Raw genomic sequence first — 23,794 nt, forward strand, 5'->3', positions numbered from 1 at the left:
TCTATCAATTTTCTCTGTAGCTGATTATAGAGTATAGTCGCGTGTGGCACTACTCTATGGAAGACTTTTAGCCAAAGCCTAAAAGATGGCTGTTCAATCTTAAGACATAATCCTCTTACTTGAGTAATAGCACTACTTTGTCTACTGCTATTTTCAGCCTTCCCCAAACATTCCAAACAATGAATCTTTGTGCACATTAATGGTATCAATTAACCCTGACTTAAAATTTTGCCTCACATTTGACACGCCAGAAATTTGCTTTCCAACCACTTCACCAAGACTTTCACCTATTCCCATTGAAATTTAGAAATATTGAGACTTTTCCCAATGTAGTATAGAAGGAACACCAGCAAATTGCATCTAGAAGCACACGAAGGAAAGCATTTTTAGCATGAAGTTCAATTTATACCGCCATGAATATAATGAATGGCATTGGATGCATTGACAGACTAGGATCCTGGGCGCAGGTAGTTTAGGTGGCAGCTACACTACCTGCAAGTTACTCACCAAATATGCGCGTGCACACTCACATAGTTTTGAGTCTGCTCCCAACACCCATTAGAACAGTACATGTCCCCCTGCTTACCTCATCCCACCCGAGCACCCATAAGCCCATAAACCGAATATGCGACCGGCGCGATGCCACAGGATCGCACACTTGTAGAACATTGTATTCGCCAAGGAGATAGCAGTAGCATTTGGAGCTTCATGTCCCATCTCTGTGTGGAAAGGATTTTTATCTTTCTCTTTGCAAAGGAATACATAGTTTTCTTTTATAATTCATTCACCTGTGGGTGTGCAGTTACTAACATGCATATATGCACACGCCGCCACTGGTAGCTTTTCCCCAGCCATACACAATAGTCAGTGCAATATGTTCTCGGGGATTACCGATTGTATGCTTGAAAATATAGCAAATTATCAGAAAGCTTTCTAATGTAAGAAATGGTTTTGTAAGTCCTATTTGATCAATATGGTGTTCCACGATGCATAGGTTTTAATGAGAAATGCTGGAAAATCTTTATCCACCTCAATTCATGCCTGGAAGGCAAATTGTAAGGCCTTATCTCACATCTCTAACAAAGTGCAACAACCAAAAACAAGGCAAAGTAGCATGTATAGTCAGGTTAGTTACACAGTCCATAAAGATGATTCAAATCATTTTGTTTCAAGTTTTTCAGAATGGGAGTGGACTCAGTGGTAGAGAAATCAGACTCGACAAGAATCACCCCCAAGCACGTAATGTACCCTTAATGGTGCAGCCTATATCTCACAATCCACAAGGAATACTTTAGTCATATTTTGGATTTAAAATTAAAATAAGATGATAAAATACATGACGGAATATGAGCAAAAATAGATTATAAAAATAATTCAGGCATTGATGGGTTGAAGAATCAAAGAGCACAAGAAGTTTCTTTAGAGATTAATGGAAGAGATTGCTATAAACCCTATTCACACTGCTATTACAATCATTAATTTTCAAGGTAACAGTCATGATGACGAATTACATAGGCTTCTTATAAGCAATTGATCTGAATGTTAATACATATAATCAGTGGTTATGAGATGACAATGAATGAAGACATACAGTCAGTGTATTAATTTAATGAAATAACTCATAAATTTGTAAATATAAAATATATAAATAGCAATATCTTAAAATGTTCACTTATTGAGTGCACTTGCATGTAATAGTTCCTCTTGGAGCACAACATGCCCTTTTACAGTCTTCAATGCCACTCATTAATACTGAAGTCAATTCCCTTCTCACCTTTGAAACACATATTTAATGTGCACATGCCCAACTTTCAAAATGGTTTAATATTCTTTGGAAAATTCTCAAAATCTTTCACTAGCCTATCTTGCATTGTCGCGGACCTTAGACCGACACTTCTTCGGGATCGTCGTGCAAGAACCATTGGCAAAATGGCGGCCACCGTCGCAGGAACCATTCCCGCACCAACAGCTGCAATCACTGCCTTTGAGTGATCAGCTCTGCTTACCTGGCCTCCGTACTTTGGAACCAGAGCACGCACCACTATAGGTTTTGCATTGTTTTCATTGCCCTGCTCTGCGCCGCCTCCAACCTGAGCGAGCATTCTCTTCCTCCGGTCCTCGTCGACTGTGTCGAAGGAGCCATCCACCTCCAGCATGCCACCGTGAGATGTCGTGATGTTCCCCTCAGATGGCAGAACCATCAACTTCACCATCCGTCGGCTCGTCCTCACTCTTTTATTCTTCAAGGCCGTGTCCTCGTTTTGTGTGACACGCCCATAAGAGCGACGGTCCGCCGTCTTCGGCTTGTACTCTTTGGTATCAGACAAGACCACCCACTGGCCTCCCCCTGAGTTAGCGTAATGGTCTTCAGAGGATGAGGAGGGTTCGTCATGGTACACAACGGGTGTGGGGTAGTGCTGGGGTCGACGGGAGGAGCCGTCCTGCTGCTGACCGGATGCCCCCCACCCGTGCGGTCTGTGACTCATTGATGGACGGTGGTCGGGATAGTAGTTTGGGAAATTGCTTGTTTCCGGTCTGATTTGTGAGTAGACGGTGGGCCTGTCATTGGTCGGACTGTTGTAAACTGGTCGCTGAGGGCCACTATGTGTCGAGGGCCATTCCGGGTCTTTCCCATCCGTTATGATGATAGGGCTGCTTGCTGATGAGGCCGTCTGGAATGAGTCATGTGGTCGTGGAGGCTTTGGTTGGTTGTGCCAATGCTGGCCACCTTGGTAGAAGGCATTGGTTGGGGGTCTGTGGTATGATGGGGCCTCTGTGGGGTGAGGGGTGCGTTGGGGGAAGGGAGCCCTCGTTGCCTCGGGAGGCTTGCTCCCTGGGTTGTTCTTGTCAGGGGCCCACTTGGATATCTTACTCGAGGACCACGGGACGGGGTCTAGGGCCACCCAGCCCTTCTTGTCGTTGTGCGGTGGTCGGTGTGGGGAGGGTCTGTACCACAGGTTGGCTTTGGACAGTTTGCTGGAATGTTGCCCACTTCCAGTCCCCTCTCCTGAGCTCATCTCACCCTCTGGACCAGTCTCCTCCTCTGAACCATGGTCTCCGTTCCGTCGGATCCCGTTTCCTATGCCATCCCGAAGTGTCTGCACAAATCTGGTGATGGACTCCTGGGGGTAGACATGATGTGGACATTAGTCCAACTTTCAATTGAGGTGAATTTATATTGAAAATTATAGCATGTAGTGTAGTTTAGTAATTACAGTACTAGTAATAGAGTGTAAGGAACTTCTGTCCTTGTATCTATGTAAACCTAAGATAGAAACTCAATATAACCACCCATTGTAGAAGTAATTACCGTACCTATAAGAATATATGAGAAGTCTCTCAACTAATAACCTCATCATAGATATGTCACCTCAAGGTAAACAAAATCACCCCAGTTGATGGAACTCAAGAATTTTCCCCAAGGGTGTCTACCCTTTGTAATTTGTCCATCGTCATGCATTTATTACATATGTATTTGGAACACTCTATTGAATATGTATTGTGTGAATCCGAAACACAAATATAGGATATTTGTGATCCATGTTTTGTGAAGTAATGGTTTTGTTGTCAATGCGAGAATCTATCAAAATGAAGGCCATGGGAGCGGGGGTGCAGCTAGGAATTAAAGCTAGGGGGGGGTTGAAGGCGCAACTAATACTGGGGAACTGGAGGTTTGGAATACCCACCAGGTTAAGAGGGAATCGTGGGGGCCATCCGGAAAATCCGGAAAAAATTAAGATAAATGGTTCAAAATGGTGAATTTTACAGCCCTCTGAGGGATATTTTATTAATATTTACACTATTCTATAAGTAATATTAATCCAATTAAGTGAAATGGATTAAACTTCAAAATTTCCCTTAACTCTGGTGGGTGGAGGGATTTTAACCCCAAAACCTTCCTCTTGCTGCGCCACTGCATTGGAGTGATAATATCTTTTATTTTCTACTTTTTAGAATTTACCTTGCAAAGTTTCATCTAAAAAAGTGCCTTAAAGTTTTCTAGAGCATTTTTTTCATGTTTTTAGAATCAAAGTTTCTAAATAAGCACAGAACTGGAAAGTTATTGACAGTGGTGCCGACTCCATGGGGCCTGAGGGGGCCCGAGCCCCCTCAAAAATTCATCATGGGTATGAGGAGAAAATGTGTCAGACTTGTCGATTTTCCCCAGTGTGTCAAGACATCGAGATTCAAGTTATCAGGGTTCTAATGTTGATGATATGACTCTTCTAAAATGCTTAAAAAACTAAAAACTTACTGAAAAAACCCCTTTCCCCTTTACCCCTTTCCAAACCAACCCTTTCCCCCGGCCCAGGAACCCTACCTGCCTCTCCTAGCGTGGGCTTAATCACGCTTCCCAACCATTCCCTCACCAACCCTCCCACTCCTTCCCAATTTTCCCCCCCTGTATAACCCTCTCCCTCCACCCCTGCCAGAATTGGCTATATATTGGATTGTAGATATTACAAGAGTGTACTTGATAATGACGCCTCAGCGTCGAAACGCGTCGTAAGAATAAATTTTCCTGTGAAAAGATACCAAGGTTGTACATTTTCATTTCAACATGGATTTTCACAAAGTTAAAGCCGAATCAATTGAATTCACTAAAAACTTACTACTTATAAAATTTCCTGGAGCAAGATCCCTGGTTTGAGCCCCCCCCAATATTTTTTTTGCAAGTTGGCATCCCTGCTTCCCTTTCCATCTCCAGTTATGTGTGATCAAGACCTTAATTATCTACTACCATCCCAATATTTGCACGCCTCTGGGGATCCAGTTAATGAGGAGAGTGTTGATCACCACTTCACTCTTCCTCCTTAGTCCATTGCCCATCCTGTCCTACACTCTCATGCAAGCAAGGGCATACCCAGAATAGAAATTCTTTCAAAACTATAGGGGGGCAAGCCGTGGTCCTTCAAGTTGTAACTCAGAGAAGATTAAGGAAACCAAAATTTCAAGAAAATTATAACAGCGCTTTACTAGTTTTTAAAACTACTTGCTCGAAAAAATTTATTTATTTTAATTGCATGGTTTTTAGTAATATCACTTTTATTGGATTAAAAGAAAATTTGCTCTAAAACTTTCGTTTTGATTAAATTTACTTTTGCTTCTAGGGGGGGGTGGCAGTTTCCCCCTGCTGGGTATGCCCATGATCTACAGTCCTATTGATAGTTTTTCATGGTAAACATATGGATTACCTAACTCGATACGGGTAGTATTTGCTCTTGAGAATAATGAGATTTTGAGAGGGAGAGAGATTGAGTTTGGAGAGTACCTATTTAAATAAAATCCCTTGTCTTAAATTCACCCTCAATGGAACTCCATTGGTCATTTTCCACTTGATTATTTATATTACTAATTTCCCTCAATTTCAGTGAATTGTGACCCAATTTAGTGGTGATATGCAATATATATTCCAACGAATTCATAATGGGCACTGATTTTAGTGAACACCATTGTCATTTAAGGGCTTAAGAAGGGGGATGGTCGGAGAGGTGTTTTTTGACATGTTTATTGTGAGCGGATGGCTAAGATTCGTTGGTATTTAAACCTGCGTCTTGATCATGGGTATTTAACCCATCTCTGGTGAGGTATTACGGTAAGCTTGTAAGTTGAGGAGTTGGGAGAGAGATTACTTATTGAATTAGTATTTACCATTTGTAGTAATTGTCGTGTAAAGTGGCTCTTAGCGCTGGGGCACAGCTAGGACTTAAGGCTGGGGGGGGTTTAGGTGCAACTAATACCAGGGTGTGTGGGGGTAAGAAATACCCACAAGGATAAGCGGTAGGTGCGAGATTAATAAGTTGCGGAATTTTAAGGATAAATGGTGAGTTTTATAGCTTTCTGAGAGATATTTTATTGATCCTTACCCTATTCTATTAGTAAAATCAATCCAATTAAGTTAAATGGATTAAACTTAAAACTTATCTGAGCTCTAGGGGGGGGGGGGGTTATCCCCCAAAGACCCCCCTCGCAGCGCCGCTGCCTTAGCGTACCTGTGAGTGTTGCTTGAAGGTTGGGGGCGTGGTTGGGACGGAGGGAGATGTGATGGTCTCGCTGCACGGCCCCCGGCCAGCCACGCACTCGATCTTGAACTGTGGGATGTAGTGGTATTCGCCGCTGGGGGAGGGCGTGGTCGCTACCCCTTCATCCTTGTCGCCGTTCTTCTTCCTCTTGCTCAACAGGTTTCGGAGGTCGAGTGGTCTCGAGGTGACGATGAAGGAGTTGAGCAGGGGCCTGCCGAGGGCCCGGTATGGCGCCGGCGCCTTGTACAGCGACTCGCGGCGATCCGATTGGCCGCCGCCCTCTGGGGAGGTGAGGAAATGGGGCGGGGAGCGGATGTCGGAGGCCGCTGCGCTGCAGAGGAGCAGGGCGGGCAGGAGCAGCGGCAGCAAGGTACACATCTTGCTCATTCGTCCTCAGCTCTGGTCCATCGTCATCATCCGATCAGTCGGCTGCTGGGTCTGTGAAGAGGAGATGCCTGTGATTAATTGCGATCGCAGGTAAACTAATATAAAACACGGTCTGAGGCGTTATTTTGTGGAATTGCTTCATTATAAAATAAAATAACTTTTTTTCATTCCGCACTTTATTTTAAATAGCACGACCCGGGTTTCAGCATCTAGTGCTATCATCAGGATATGGTGCTACATAGGATATAGTGCAGGATATGGTATCAGCATATAGTGCTATCCTGATGATAGCACTAGATGCTGAAACCCGGGTCGTGCTATTTAAAATAAAGTGCGGAATAAAACAAAGTTATTTATTTTATAATGCACGTAAACTACTTCTACATAATATCCCGCAAGCCACATCAATGGGCATGTGGTGGGGGGTGTATGGGAACCAGCCGTTTACAAAAAAGGTGAGCGTTGTTGTACTTTGACTGCTTAGTCCCGGTAGAATTTAATACAACTCGTGTATTGTTTGGGGGAAGAGCAAATTCCCATTGCTATCCGTTCCTCAGAATAAATATCTGATGTTTTAGTTTATCTCGGTCCTAGAAACGTAGTGAGGTTCTCCGATGACTTTCTCCGTGTCGCTCTGAAAGAAATCTGCCCTTAGTTTGTTCAGTCAATCCTCACACGTAGCCTCCAAGTCTCTAATAGCGGGACTCTGCCTTATTCGTATGAAAGGCGTGTGAGCGTGTTCCTTCGGAGCACTCTTCTACGAATGGCGCAGCTTTCGTCGACTTCGATGCATCTTGCTCAGTCGCCCTCGGCTCTGGTCCATCGTAATCGTCAGAAAGTACGGCGGCTGCCAAGAGATATACGTGTATATACTCCGCCTCAATAGCCGCGTGTGGCGGGGGGTGCAAAGACACCATCCGCTTACACATATAAAGGAAATACTCCTACGAAATTACGCCGAACATTTACTATCGTCGTTTATCATGCGAGGGAAAAACGAATAGGCTAGTTTCCTTCAGCCTTTTTCTCTTCAAATGCTTTCACCGAGTTGTTAGCAATTAAACCCTTGAACCTGAGATTATTTTAGTACCCCCAGCGGTCTAATATATGCACATAATGTCCTAGCTAAATTTCCGGGATAGTATCATACACAAAATCGGAGTGTTACCATTTTGGGTTCAACATTTGCGGTTGGAAGTCCAATTTGGGTTCAATAAGGTAGTTTCCTTCGTAAAAGAAAACGAAATGCATTGATTGCGATTCCTTACCCACCATTAGTGTATTCATAATATACAAATTATTTGGTTATAGAAATCCCAGTTTAGACGAATGGCAATGATCAATTTTAACCACATTTGAAAAAGGCCAGATTGGCGCCCATGCGATGCCACTCCACGTGACGTCACAGGGACCTAGTTTCTAAACGAGTAGATAGGAGTTTTACATCGTCTGAGATTACGAATGCATGCATGAGGCACAGAGCTCGGGGAAACATCTCTTAATAATCACATATAAAAAATACCCAAGTTCGGAAAGTTTCCTTCGTTTGATAGGGTAATAATAATCCTTATTTAAGCCAAGCGCTATCTGCTAGCAGCCTGCGTTGTATCAGCGCTCAAAGCCTCGCCCCAAGGTCACCTCACTTGGCGGCCTCGGGAACCAGAACTACATCACACGGGGTTTTCCCAGCATTCATACTTGGCCGTCGCGTTTTCGCGCCCTTGAAAATTTTCACTTTTCATTTAATCGCGAAAAATAGATATCGTCATTCTAAAATCTAAAAGTGTGAAATACGTAATCCAGGAGTAATAATCTTTCGATTTAGGCAATAAAAAATAATAGGAAACCACCCTATTCCCATACATATTATGAGAGAGATTTCGTATTGAACGTGTCTATGTTGACAGTGACGGCGATTCAAAGTTGTAAGTTTAATCTCGATATTTTTCGTCCATGCTTGAAAAGTGTGTTCGAATTCCTTTGCTAGTTTTCTTTTGTCATATCCAGAATCGTGTAAATAATTTTTCTGAGTTCCTGAAAACATTGAAACTCATTTTTCAAGAAACTTCAAAAATTGCTCACAGCTACTGTAGATGTATAAGATAATTCCTTAGGACTTTCAATCAAAGGTCTACGTAGTTATTTAGCAGTGATATAGTTCCATAGAGCTTTTTTTAGATTACAGCATTCCTTAGCAGTTTCTTTAGGGTGCTACACAATGTCTCAAAGCGTTATATAGAAATTCTTTCAATAAAATTTGAGCTCCGTGTATTAAAAACTGGGATACTAAAGACATGAAAAAATGTTATCGAAAACTTTTAGGCACTGTTTTAGTCGAAATATCAAATGATATATTCAAGTAAGGAGGTAAATAAAAGTGGCGGGAGAGTGTCGTTCTCTTGCTTTACTTTTCACCCTTTTATAAGACAAACGTCCGATGGACAATATTGATCAAAATCAGTCGACAAGGGCGAACAGATTTTTCTGCGGGGTTTATGACTCTGTGTTATGGGAAAAATCCCTAGAAAAGTAAATCTTAATATCATTCTCTGCGCAGCAGATTATACGGAATCAGTGAAGGAGAGCGCGCATTTATTCTATCGAAATTATTTGTATAAATTTGTACGGAACATGATCCAGTTTTGCGCAGAATTCTGTGGATAAGGAACGCGTTCTGCGGAACTGACGACGCTCTCCCGTCTCACGTTTTGTTAAACGACGACGCACAGTGGTCCGGATCGCGAAGAAGTTGGACAAAAATCAGATTTTCATTGGATGTCTTTGAAAATTGCTCTATGCATGTTTTTTGGCATGCTATTTTCATTTATGCAGTTATTTTCACGAAAAAAAAACATTATTTTAGGCGATATCGTGGAACTTTAACTTATTAACTGGCTAATTGTAACGCTGACTGTATAGACAAACGCAAATCTCGATAAAACATGAAAATAAATGATAATTAGTTATATAATATGAGTTAATGATCTTTGAAATTAGTCAATAAAAAAACGGCTAAAAGTAGGGTTGTTGGGTTCATTGACTTATGCTAAAGAGGTGCGATTTCCAGATTTCGTGAGATTCTTATGTATAGACTAAAAGTAATTTTTAAATAAGTGTCAAAATAATATTTAAGTGACTCTTTTATTCTCATATAAGCATGGTTAATGCCTTATAACTTTACAATTATGTATTATAATTATTGATCATCAGATTCTTCTGAATCCCACCCATCCACCTCCTCTTCGCATTCGCTCGCAGAATTTTGAGACTCTTGCAAGACCAAGAGATCACGAACCTCCTGCGAAAGATCTTTACGGTTGCGGCATTTGTTCAGTCAGTTCCTAATGTGCTAATAAAAGGGTCCGATGTTAGGATCAGCCTCCGGAAAATGTCCTCATTCGTATGAATTCGAGATATTTTTCTCGCGTGATGCTCACGGTATTTTCTAATATCTTTACTGCGAGATTCCTGGGCCTCCTCCGATAGTTCTCCAATAGGAAGAAGAGCCGACTCTATGACATCTGCACCATGCATAAATACTTTGTACTCCGTGGGTGGCTTGTAAAACCATCCATAATGCCTCACAAAATTTTCCGCTGTATCCAAGCAGAACTTTTTAAATTTTACTGGATCAATCAAAATTCCGCAAGACGGAGATCTCAAAATTGTTGGGAATTGAAAGATTAACTCTTCTTCTACTAGCGCCGCTACGCTCTCTCGCATTTTGTTAAAACTCTAGGAGGGTTTAATTCGGAAATTTGAAAGCTGTTAGAGGAAACTTGCTTGGTGCTCTCGTCAAGACAGTAAGGAACGAGAAGGAGAGATTTAGGGGGGCAGGGCTCAAAGGGATTCTAATCCATCTGGAGAGGTTCATGAGATGCAATCATAGATGTAGGTACACGCTCTAAATGGACCTCAAAATTATCCCTTCCTTCAAGTAAACCTCGGAAACCTTTGTCTTGCTGCGGCAACGGATCTTGTGAGTGAAGGCATTAAAGTGAATTTTTATTCAAAAATGGAAATGTCTCATTTTTTATGAATATCTATGCGGAAAATCACGGAGAGGTATTGTGGAAGAGTCGACAGTATAAATGTATCGGAAAGGGAAAAATAAGGGGTGGAGATACAAAAAAGGGAAACATATGAAATTGAGATGGGATTTATGATATCTCAATCAAAGGAACTGAGTTCTCTAAGGAGCCCTTCAACCGGAAAGTAATGGACATTGTCATTGCACCTTGAAAAAACTTTATTTCTCCCAAATTGGGTGAAAAACAGGGCTATTTTTAACCCAGTAAAGCCTGAATTAAAAAGTTTCTGCGATTTTTGTGGTAATCATGTATCTAAATATCAATGAAATTCTGTGTCATTACTAGTAGGTGTGAAATTCATTCTTTTACCACTAATAATTACGCCTAGCGGTACCATATGCTACCACAAAAAGTCTTTGCATCATAACATCCCAAATATTAGGTTCACATCAAATAACCATACTTTATATGAGATGTACATGTTATAGAAAACATAATTACATAATAAACCGTAGTATTAACGGTTCATAAGGTGTAAGTAAAGAAAGTCGAAATGCTTGCTCCAAAACTTCCGTTTGTATGGGCTAGTTGATAATTCTCAATTTTCAAACGGCTCTAAAAACGTTAATTACAACTTTAAAATAGTAAACTTCTCGGAAAAATGGTTTTAAAAATATTCTTATAAATTTAAAATTCTCAAAAACCCTAATAAATTACGATAAATGACAAAAAAGTTACGTTTAGCACTGCACTACCAGCTGATCCCATTTGGCACCGCTAGGCATTAACGGGTTAATGTGAACGAAAGACAAGAAAGTTTTCTCATCGAATACGCTTGATTTACTCGTGTACAGGGGCGCAGCTAAGAATTAAGGCTAGGGGTTTTTTTTGGAGCAACGTTTACTAACGGGTGTGGGGGTATTGCATACCCACTAGGGTAAGTAGGAGTTGCGGGGGCCCTCCTCCAGAAAAATTTTAAGAATGATGGTTCAAAATAGCGAGTTTTATGGCTTTCTGAGGGATGTTTGATTAATACTAAAACTATTTTATAAGTAATACTGATCCAAATAAGTAAAATGGATTAAACTTAAAAATTTCTCTGAGCTCTGGGGGGAGGGGGTTTATCCCCCAACACACCCCCTCGCTGCGCCACTGCTCCTGTACACTAACATGCAACCAGGCTGGATCTTTACATCAATAAAAAGTTTCATGTAAATAATCGTCAAATTAACCTTAGATATTTCGTTTTTCCTAAGTTATGATTTATGATTAAATAATTTGGATACATGTGCGATTGGTTCGCGGAGGGACTTCATACTCGTGGATATTGAAAAAGAACAAAACAAAGAATTGTGGGATCCATTTGATGGGGGAAAGAGGGACCTCTACCGATAAGATCTCCACCACCCTGGGAAACTCACGTGCTCTGACTTGCTCGCAACACTTCTCACATGCGCCTGTGAATTGAATCAAATTGGTTCATCGACACTCACTCCACGCTCCACTTTGGGAATTACGGGCTTTTTTTAAAAAAAAAAAGACTTCTCTTCGAGGCGGTGCTGCAGGTTTAAAAATTTTAAATTGGGCTCAATTTTTATCTTATTAAATGTTAATTCGGAAAAAAATGTCTTTAAGTGATATTCACCCACTTGATATTAGATCATGCTCCTCTTAAATATTTGCCCAGAATTATTTCTTAAAATATGAGGGTATATGAGTATAGTGATAACTTTAAGATAATATGTTTAAAGTGAGACTATTATTTTGATATTAAGTTGTGTCGTTTATCCTAATATTAGGAATGCCCTCCTGAAAGTTATGTATAATTTAATCTAACATTGAGAATATTTCCTCGAATTCAGCAAGTTTCTGGTCGCGAACGTTCGATGATTTCTATGATGACTAAGTGATGAACGCTAGGCATTAGATCTGACTCCGTTAGGTTGGAATATATACTCTAAAATCTAAAGTTACCTCTGGGTAACTGTAGATTTTAGAGGATATTCCGATAGAGGATTTTAGATGGGAGCATTAAAGATGTATTCCACTTAATTTAAGTTTTTTTTTCCGCGAAGGCTGGCGAATGTAGCTGTTTACGACAATGGGTAATGAAACAGACCGTTTCTGACTCTGCTGCGCTACGTTAACTGTCCAGTCTTTCTTAAGGCATTGTTTTCTCAGTGTGAAGTTCCAAGTGGAGCCTGTCTTTCTCATACATTATACCGGTGTGGTAAAAAGCCTAATCTGGGAGTGGAAAGTGAGGCTGCTCATGTTCCGCTACCAATGGACGACCTAATTAGCTAGTAGTGTGCGCACGCTCTCTGAGCTGATAGCTTAAAACTCACATTAGTGCATGCCTAAATTGTTCCCTGTGCATCGTAATGGGGACGTTATAGCACCATCGTAATTATGTAGATACAGTGGTGTACACATAGAGGTCTTCATTTCGATGTCCTTTCCACCCACAAAATTCCCCCACGTAATAAAGTCAATACTCATCTAGTCAATAATGTTAAGGCTCGGGGCAACCACTTACTTACAGACCTTTGGCACTGTGACCCTACACTTCCAAATGCATATAGACTTCCTCATCAATTTACTCTTCTTTGAGTGGTACCAATGCCTTTCACTTCATCTTGTTTTAATAATGTCATCTGTGGAATATGTTTATTATATAAAAAAACTAGCTGACCCGGCGAACTTCGTACCGCCTAACAATCAATGAACTTTCAGTTTACTTACATAATTTATAAATCAAGAGCGGCTGTATCGTTTTTAATCATGTTTAATTTATTATAATAAAATAAGGATACAAATTCAATAAAACTACGTAAATGAGTACCAAAATTGCTTGTCAGAAAGACATTTTCTTTATTGAATCTACATAGGGTGAATCGGAGCACGTTTACGCGGATTTTTTTCAACAAATTTTCTTACGTTTTAGCTTAAGAAATTTTGGGCATTGTGGTTTAATAAAGCAGTTCATGAAATAAAAATTATACGCATTCAGTTGTTGGCTATTTGCGTTATTAGCTGTAGAAAAATGTTTCTAGGTCCAAGTCTGTTGCATACACTTGGCCCAATCAGGGGGCAGGTTGACACGACCCCAGACCGACGCTTGACTGATGCTCAAAATCGTGCAAGAAAAGCCCCTATGAAGCAGCATTCGCATTAAATGACTTAAGGCGCGCCAGTTATCTCTGTTTGGAAAAAATGCACTGCGTAAACGTACTGCATGCGTAAACGCACCACGGTGAGCCCTACACATTCGGGTTTAATGTCTTGCGTCAAGCACCTTCTGAGAAACAACAGTTTTTGTTTTGTTATCAGGCGCAAGATGAAGCGGATGAAGCTAAATAAATATAGCGAAGCAAAGCAGTGACGCAGCGAGGGGAGGTTTTGGGGGATAAACCCCCCCAAGAGCTTAGAGATTTTTTTATGAAAGATTTTGTTATTAATATTTGGGGGACGGATGACTAACAAACAAAACATATTTAACTATTAACACTGCCACAAAACCCACTATTTTGAACCATTTATCTTAAACAATGTCTGGGGTAAGTGCCCCCACACTTCCCGCTTACCTTAGCGAGTTTTCTATACCCTACAGACCCGTGGTATTAGCTGCGCCCAAAACCCCCTATCCTAGCTACGCACTTGAAGCGAAGGAAGAAATACAGAGGATGGTTTATCGACTCGTGAACATAGCACGCTAAATTGACCATGAGAAAATCATGGGTTTTCATTAGCACATGAGCACAAACAACACAAAAACTGAAAGAATGACCATGCGATTTTTTAATCGTTATCACGAATGCAACACGAATTGTAAATTGAATACGTTTAAGCTCAAAAGGGCATATGAGTTGAGATCATGGAATCTACGGAATGAGGACTTCCTAACCTTTGAATTTTCCTTTGAGTAAAGTCGCGTGAATCACATTCATCACCAATTTTTTTAATGATCAAACACGTTCCGTTGGATAGTTATGGTTGGTTTAGGCTTCGAAAGATCATGAGCACAGAAACTACATTTTTCTGTAAATCGTGCCTTGGTAAGCCAGGTACGTCCAAGGACTTAAAATATTCAGATAGATAGTTGGTGATTTCGTCTTCGTTTGTTACACATTTAAAAGATTCGAATCCATGCAGAGTACGAACTATTTGAATTTACCTCGTTTTAGTCATCCACATCTTCGTTCTTGCTCGCTAAATCAACCATCTTTGATTCGGAACACGGAAATTACCGTTTGTCAACAATTGCTTGGAGATTTGTTTACAAACACGGTAGTGAAGTGTCAACTCGAGCTGGGCCACGGCTGGGCTTACAATCAGTTCGAATTAAATTTAAAAAATGTAATTTCAATTTAATTAATATTTTGAATATATTTAGTAATTAAAATGTTATATTGTTACTAAATTCAGTTATTAAAGTGGTAAAAACAAAACAAATTATTTAATTTGTAGTTTTGACCGACTTATCAATTGTTGTGTTACTATAACTCCTAAAAGCATGCCCACAGGAAAGAGATGAATTTTTTTTGTGAAATTATCCTTTTTTTAATGGCCTATATGTTAACCCCGCCCGAGACGAATCCAAAGAATCAAATCTCATTGAAATCGGTGCAGCCGTTCTCGAGTTATAAGTGTTCTAACTAACACGATTTTCGACTTTCTTTTATATATATAGATAAAAGATCGGAGCTTTTTTCCACAAGATTTTTTAATGCATACATCGCGTTTCGGCTCACTGAGTCATCAGCAGGTACAAGACATCATTTAAATATGTCTCACTTCCACCAATTGAAGCCTGAATCTGTTGTACTATGCTTATTATGTTTAAAATATAAAAAAAGGGCGAATAAATGTTTAAAATTGCTACTTACAACAAAAAAGTAAAAAATAGGAAGTAATAATAAAAAATAATAAAAATATTTACCTTGTTAATAACGGTCTGTATACAATTGTTAAAAAGTTCACCGATTCATGTTTTCAATGTTGAATTTTTAAGCTCGTTCACATAAACAACACAATACACACAAAGTATGCGCTAAAAAAGCGATAAGTCATGTTCGACTTTTTACAAGGAAGTTTTGAATATAATGAAAAGTAAAGAAAACTTTGTTGAAAAAACAAGAGAAACATTAAGTGAAGTATTGAATGGTACATACGGATATTACAATATTTCCTATCTGATGGGTCCTATGTGATTACTATGTTCACCTATGGAAACCGTGAAAGATGGACATGTTGAGAGCAAAGCGTCCAACGCGTAGAAATAGTCGATTTTAGGGAAATTAAAGTTAATGTATTACTTTTAATTTAATGGGGTTCATCAATCAATTTGTGCACGGTAAGTTTTCATCGTTTTACACAATATTTCTTTAGGTATTTATGGAAAAATAGCATTAATTTACTAACCTCTTAATCTTCAGTGCTCCAAGTTTTGGCTTGTTTGTTTGTGTAGTTTAAATTACAAAGGTTTAATTGATTGTGAAACTTTTTTGTGTCATATATTTTAACGAAATTTAGTCTCAAAAAAGGTTATAAAGTTGTCGAACCGTTGTCAGCGGAATACATTGGCTTTCCATTTTTGATCAAAACTGAAGAGGAGAGTACCTATGCACCTATTACCAATGGACAGATCCAGATTTTTTTCGGATCCGTATCTGGACATATAATTAAAAATAGGTCAAGGTCAGCCATAAATTGAATGGAAATGTAAGGAAGCTGGTTACAAATTTTGAACTTTGTTCAACTACACAATTTATACTATGCGGTCCAGATCTTGTATTTCACCCGCCCACGTAAAAATTTAGCTACATTACTTTCAATTGTAAAGCCGAGGTTTACGGTGACAAATAAATTATTATCGTTTGAACTTAGGAACTACAGTTCTGTATCATGGAAAAGCGCGAGATAACGAAACTAATATAGCTTTATCTTCGATATCGGCCTTTTTCTCTTCAAATGCTTTCACCGAGTTGTTAGCAATTAAACCCTTGAACCTGAGATTATTTTAGTACCCCCAGCGGTCTAATATATGCACATAATGTCCTAGCTAAATTTCCGGGATAGTATCATACACAAAATCGGAGTGTTACCATTTTGGGTTCAACATTTGCGGTTGGAAGTCCAATTTGGGTTCAATAAGGTAGTTTCCTTCGTAAAAGAAAACGAAATGCATTGATTGCGATTCCTTACCCACCATTAGTGTATTCATAATATACAAATTATTTGGTTATAGAAATCCCAGTTTAGACGAATGGCAATGATCAATTTTAACCACATTTGAAAAAGGCCAGATTGGCGCCCATGCGATGCCACTCCACGTGACGTCACAGGGACCTAGTTTCTAAACGAGTAGATAGGAGTTTTACATCGTCTGAGATTACGAATGCATGCATGAGGCACAGAGCTCGGGGAAACATCTCTTAATAATCACACATAAAAAATACCCAAGTTCGGAAAGTTTCCTTCGTTTGATAGGGGAATAATAATCCTTATTTAAGCCAAGGCTACCTGCTAGCAGGGTACTCAGCTACCTGCTAGCTTCCTGCGTCGTATCAGCGCTCAAGCCTCGCCCCAAAGTCACCTCACACGCCGACAGCTGGAACCAGAACGACGTCACACGGACTTTTACCATGATTCCTACTTAGCCGCCGCGTTTTCGCGCGCTTGAAATTTTTCATTTTTCGTTTAATCGCGAAAAATATATATCGTCATTCTAAAATCTAAGAGCGTGAAATGCGCACTCCAGTAGTCATAATCTTTCGATTTAGGCAATAAAAAAATAATAGAAAACCACCCTATTGTTGGTATTTGGAGGATGCGGCCAATATCTTAGTTCTTGTTGCTGCTAGATTAATATAGGGAAGGAAGGGTGGAAATAAACCCGGCGTCAGCATTAGCACGATGGTAACTAAGGTAAGTATGAGGACAGGGGCGCAGCTAGGATATGTTGGGATATGGAATACCCGCCAGGGTAAGCGGGAGATGCGGGGGACCTCCTCCAAAAATTTTTTTAAGATAAATGGTTCAAAATGGTGAGTTTTACTGCCTTCTGCGGGATATTTTATTAATCCTCACACTATTTTATAAGTACTATTCATGCAATTAACTAAAATAGATTAACCGAAAAATTTCTCTGAGCTCTGGGGGAGGGGGGTTATTCCCCAAACCCCCCCCTCGCTGCGCCATTGCATGGGAGTGATAATCTCTTTATTTTCTTCTTTTTAGAATTTACCTTGCAATTTACCTTGCAAAGTGTCGTCTAAAACAGGGCCTAAAAGTTTTCTAGAACATTTTTTCATATTTTTAGGATCCAGTTTTCTCAATAAGCAAATGATTAGTTTTACGGCTTTTGGAAGGATATTTTATTATCTTTACACTATTCTGTAAGTAATATTAATTCAACTAATTGTAAGTAAAATGGATTTGACTTAAAGAATTCTCTGAGGCCTGGGGGAGGAGTTTAATCCCCAAAAACCTCCCCTCGCTGCGGCACTGATTGAGTACCTATGCTTAACGTCCTCTCCGACGGACGGTTTGCTGCACCTGAAGTGCTCTCCACACACCACCCTCTGAGAAATCTACGTCACTGCTGGGATTCGAACCCAGGTCCACGGGCTGTGGAACTTAACGCTCCAACTTCTACACCTACCGGATCCCTTGTTGAGGACTCATGTCCTCTCGACCGCACGCGTTTTCTCCCTTATGTCTACGAATTGCTCATTTGTACTTTACTTAAATATCTTGAAATTTTCAGAGCTCACTGAGTAGGCGTAATTCAGCATTTGTATGCGTTTCAAATGTAAAATTGTAACAAACGAGAAAATACCGATGATATTTTTTTAATTTGGCAAATCAGACGAATGTTACTTGAGGTCTACTCTATGTAACTTGACCATTTCAAGATAAGAGCATAGCAAGTTTTTAGCAGGTATTTAACCACCAAAAAAATGATAAACCACTCGCTCAAAACTTAAATGTTTTTAAAGATAAAGGCATAAAGTTGACCATTTTTTTCTGCGTCTTAATTGTTAAAACTCTACCTCGGTATGATCTCAGATGCAAATCTTGAATGTTTGAAAAACGATAAAATTTTGGCCTAAGTTTCAAGCTCTTTATCTCGTCATCAAAAAAGACGAAATAAGAGGGTAGTTCGAGAGGGAGGGATGCGTTCTCTTAGGATTCAAAACCAAGTCAGGGCGACCCCTATCCCTCCCTTAACCCTTTCTAACCCAAAGCTGCTTCTGGGAGAAATCTAATTTCAAGATTTTTCATTTCGAAAAGTTGAAAATTTTGCACTCGATCATAATCATCGTGGAAGATAAATATATTGCCATTACAATTTACGCCATAAAATAATGCGTAGATTAGATATTTTCTAAATAGAGAAGAAAATTTACGCATTTTTGATGTTGCTTAGAAGCAACACTGGGCTATAATGGGTTAAAGGTCGTCCGTAGCACGTGGGCACTCGCAAAAACACACATCGGTCAGAAGAAGCACTCTCGCCGATGTCACTCACTCACAAGGAATATCCCCGTCGGCGGAGGTCGTCCTCCTGGGATCCCTGCGCCGATCCGCGATGAGTCTGCGCTGGGTGGAGGCGACCTTGGCGCAGGCTGGCTCCGTCGGCGCAGTAGAGTGAGAGTGGGTGGATGTGGAGGAAGACCTCTCCGGACCTCTCCGCTGTGTGTCGTGGAGCGGACTGAAGGCCTCCAGAGGACAAAGGCGCGCGTATATAGGGCAGCGAGAGGGGTTGGTGGGGTGGGGGGGGGCTGGCGGGGGAGGGGGATGTTGTTGCATCCGTAGAGAGAGAGAGAGAGGCCTCTTTTGCCCCAACACCTCTCTCACGCCTCTGCGGAAGGCGACGCCGCGAAATTAGCCCACAATAGGCACGGAATCATTTCTTCGGAAAGTGAAGCTGCCCACCCGATTTCATCTTCCCGCTGCCACCTGAACTACGCGCTCCAAGCACAGTTCATTATGTGGAGGGAGAAGAGTAGCACTATCGTCATCAGTTAGCAATCCGAAGATTGGTTCGACGCAGCTCACCATTCATTTCTCCTCTCATTTTAACATTCACCTAAGTCTTTCGTTGTGTATCCCTGAGCTATATTTCTATATTCGTGAGACGGTTACTATGAATCATTTGTTCATATGAGGCGTGTGATGTTTTGGAATATGGAGGTTAATGGTATGATTACGGGTAGGTATATTATTTACTTCAGATTTTCTAACGAATTTCTCGTACAGGTATGGCGGGTAACCGGTCGTGAAGACACTTAAGGCTAGTTATTATCAGAAGGGTGCGACGCTCTTTATACTTAAGCCTGTTAAGGCGGTTGTAAGAGTTACTAATATGGTCCTATTTTTTTAAAACGTAAATAAATCTTACAGCTGAATTAATAGCCACCTGGAGTCTATTATTGGCGATCTGCACTGGTTGCATTTGTCTGTAATTATATATATTTACTTTTTTACTTCTATTTATCTGCCAAGTTGGAAATGTAGAATGCAGTACATTTATTTTCTCATGGGCCCCAGTGCCTACGAAAATAAATGAAATTATTGTTATAATTATTATATTTCTCATCCGGGGGTTTCTCATCCCCTTTCAAAAATTCTGAATAAATTGAAGAAATATCAATTCTCTGGTGTGGATAGCATTTCAGGAAAAGTAATGCAAAATAAATATTGGTTATGAAATCAAGGATTAACTTTTCATGGTTGTATCAAATTGCTATTAGGAAGGAAAGTACCATATGTTTTCACTTCGAATTTACTCTTCTGCAGAGGGTGTCTGCAGGAAGTTGCATAGTTCTGCTACTTAATTAGCATGTTAGAGAATCATAACTGCTCCTCTGAAGTCAAAAGAACAACGTTAACCGAAGAAAACTAAAAAAAACGGTATTACCCTATTAAATAATGGAATTAGTGTTGACACTTGCTCAGAAGTCACAGGAATGTGGTTTGGGTGCAGGATCTCAAGCACTAGGTGGAATGACAGAAAACGTAATGAGCAAGTCCTCAATGAAATCCATTCAAAGAGAGAGAGAGAGAAGGAGAGAAGAAATTTGAAGCGATTGAAATGAGAAAATTTAAGCCCGTCATTTCGCACTAACCCACTCAGGCAGGGAAACTTCATACGAAATGGTATGGTAGGAAAAATTCTAGGCCGAAGGAAGATAGGATGACCGAGGAATTAATCCGTAAAAGTATACACGATGGGAGTGGGACGCACCTCGTGTGTGCTATGAAATTAAAAGGAAGGATGAAGGAAGGGATACTTAGAAGTGCTGGCTGCTGGCACAAGGGTGGAGTGATGATGTGAGGCGCATGGCATAATGGAGCAATTGATTGGACTTTATTTCATCCACTACTAGCGGGATGCTTTTACGTATGTTGAATGGAAAGGAGAGGCCTTCGAGGACCTTGTGGTCCATCCTTTTATTTTTTTATTGTGTGTAATTATAGACTAAATTTTCACAATGGGGACACTAAGGTTTAATAGTATTTATCCCGGTTTAATCGAACAAAGTACCTGTTTTGATGATGTTTGAACGAATCATGAACTTTGACAACCAATGCGTCGGAAAAAATACTTCATTGCAGGAATTGCTGAAGTCTTGAACTATCACAATTGTAATTCATAGCTATGTTGAAAACATGGCGACAAAGGCAATTGTTGCAAAAACTGGATTATCCCCAATTATTATGAACCAGACAATACTATCAGAAACGAAAATGTATGTCTCATATTTGATTTTTCTTTTAAAACATTGCCTTGCATTAATGTCTTTTTTATGATTTGTATGGAAAGACCAGAGTGTTTATTTCTTGTTTTGAACGTTGAATCACTTTTGCACAACGTTAGTTTCACGGGGCACACAAAATCCATACGGTCTTATATTTGTGGAATATTTTATGTTAACATCTCACTGCGTTTTTAAATCAGTGATTTAACAAATGTTATTCAACCACTCCACTTCCGGCCGTAAGACAGCATGTGTTACATTTACTAGGTCGTATTGTTTCCTGTCAGTGGAGCGCACTCCATGGGGCCTGAGGGGGCCTGAGCCCCCTCAAAAATTCGTTATAGGTGTGAGGAAAAAATGTGTCAGGCTTGTCAATTTTCCCCATAGTGTTCAGATATCGAGATTCGAGTTATCAGTGTTCTAATGTTGATCACATGACTATTCTAAAATGCTTAAAAAACTTTAAACGCACAACTTATAAAATTTCCCGGGGAAAGATCCCGGTTTGGGCCCCCCCAATATTTTTTGTAAGTCGGCGTCCCTGTTTCCTGTACGGAACATTCGAGAGAGGAAAGTGGACCCGAAGGTCGAAGGGAAAAATACGATCGAAACCATTGCGATCCAGAGAGGAGGCTTTGCCTTGCAGTATTGCTCTTCTAGGTCATCAGGGGTCCTCCCCCCCCCCCAACGAAAAACACGGTCGTGGAGCATAAGCACACTCTGCTCGCTTCATCGCTCTCCGGTCGACCAAAAAAATGACGGATGCGACCGCGCGCCGCGTCGATATACTTTCACCGCACTCGGCCCGAAACTGAGAGCAGCCCCAAAGAGATCCATCCATCACTAGAACTCTTCCCTCAACGCTCCCGGGCCTCCAGAAATAGGGTAGTTTCCTTCATCAAGGAAAACGAAATGCATTGATTGCGATTCCTTACCCACCACTAGTGTATTCATATTATACAAATTGTTTGGTTTTATAAATCCCAGTTTAGACGAATGGCAACGGTCAATTTTATCCTCATTTGAAAAAGGCCAGATTGGCGCCCATGCGATGCCACTCCACGTGACGTCACAGGGACCTAGTTTCTATACGAGTAGATAGGAGTTTTACATAGTACATTGTCTGAGATTACTAATGCATGCATGAGGCACAGACCTCAGGGCAACATCTCTTAATAATCACACATTTAAAATACCCATGTTCGGAAAGTTTCCTTCGTTTGATAGGGTAATAATAATCCTTATTTAAGCCAAGCGCTACCTGCCAGCAGCCTGCTTCGTATCAGCGCTCAAACCTCGCCCCAAGGTAACCTCACTCGCCGACAGCTGGAACCAGAACGACGTCACACGGACTTTTCCCATCATTCCTACTTAGCCGTCGCGTTTTCGCGCGCTTGAAATTTTTCACTTTTTGTTTAATCGCGAAAAATAGATATCGTCATTCGAAAATCTAAGAACGTGAAATGCGCACTCCAGGAGTAATACTCCTTCGATTTAGGCAATAAAAAATTATAGGAAACCTCCCTATTGACGAAAACACGCATACACACATACGTAGAAATACATTCCCAAGGTGGGGATACATACTACAGCCCTCCCTGCCTCCCACTCCCACGAAAATTCTTAAAATCCAAACGGGCCAAAATGTTCCTTTCCCTTGTGTTCTTCTTTATATGATCCAAGTACTCATCCTCTTCCTAAAACAAAAGAAGGTTCTTCAAAGATGGGCCGCATAAACCGTAAACCTCTGATCCCCTCACTCCACCCGAGGCGTTTATCCCGTGCCTTGATTGATTGACAGCTACGGATGCCGGTTGGTGTTGGCGGGGTGGTTTTTGAGTGGCGCCGAAGGTTGAGAGGCGCGGTGGGTGTTGGGTAAATCGGGGACAGGTTTGTCCTTGATGAATTAAAATACAAAGTAAAGCTGCCTCTTTAATCCCTTACGTTAAATTTTATCTTTTGAAGAACATAGTCTCATACTTTCATAAATTTTTCAGGTCCATTTTAATTATAATATATTAATTTGATTATTTTGGATTAGTCAATTATTTAATTAGATATATATCAATCAATTAATTAATTAAATACTTAGCCACTTTTCTTAAGAATTAAAATAATGTTATCTAAAAAAAATTATCTTTGCCCAATACATCTTTTACTGACCATACGTTGAAAGTAAATGTTCCAATCCGTTTTGCAGACTTCCGTGGGTTGATCGCGCTGGTCTTCGCTTTTTTTTCGTCCGAGTGATGGTTGGCCATATAGATTCCTTCTTCCCGAAGCCAGCCCCCCTACTACTCCTTCCACTAATGTCGTGGTTCACCCGGAATGACATGGGGGAGGGAAATCGCTCTGTATTTTATCATTACAGTTAGTCTTTGAAACTTGTGACGAGAGCTTTGGGATTCTATGCTTTTCACATTTTTGACTGTTTTCATCCGAGGAATGGATATAATGTATATATTCTTAAAATGATTTGGGACTATTCCTTTATATAATATTCCACCGATTTTTATTTATAAGAAGTATTATTTATAAGGAGGAAGATCTTAAACCTTTCAACCAATAGTGTGAAAATATCTTTTAA

At 40.3% G+C, this 23,794-nt stretch overlaps 1 protein-coding gene across 1 annotated transcript; it reads right to left on the reverse strand.

Moving 5' to 3' along the window:
• Positions 1–1,592: 1,592 nt before the first annotated feature.
• On the reverse strand, positions 1,593–19,139 carry LOC124174149. The gene is made up of 3 exons (XM_046553264.1): positions 18,979–19,139; positions 5,994–6,461; positions 1,593–3,122 (listed from the first exon to the last, which is right to left on the reverse strand). The coding sequence occupies exons 2-3, from the start codon at positions 6,408–6,410 to the stop codon at positions 1,812–1,814; spliced, it is 1,728 nt and encodes a 575-aa protein (XP_046409220.1). The 5' UTR covers positions 6,411–6,461; positions 18,979–19,139; the 3' UTR covers positions 1,593–1,811.
• Positions 19,140–23,794: the final 4,655 nt, after the last annotated feature.

This window comes from Ischnura elegans, chromosome 2 (assembly GCF_921293095.1).
Source record: "Ischnura elegans chromosome 2, ioIscEleg1.1, whole genome shotgun sequence".
Classification (NCBI taxonomy): Eukaryota; Metazoa; Arthropoda; class Insecta; order Odonata; family Coenagrionidae; genus Ischnura; species Ischnura elegans.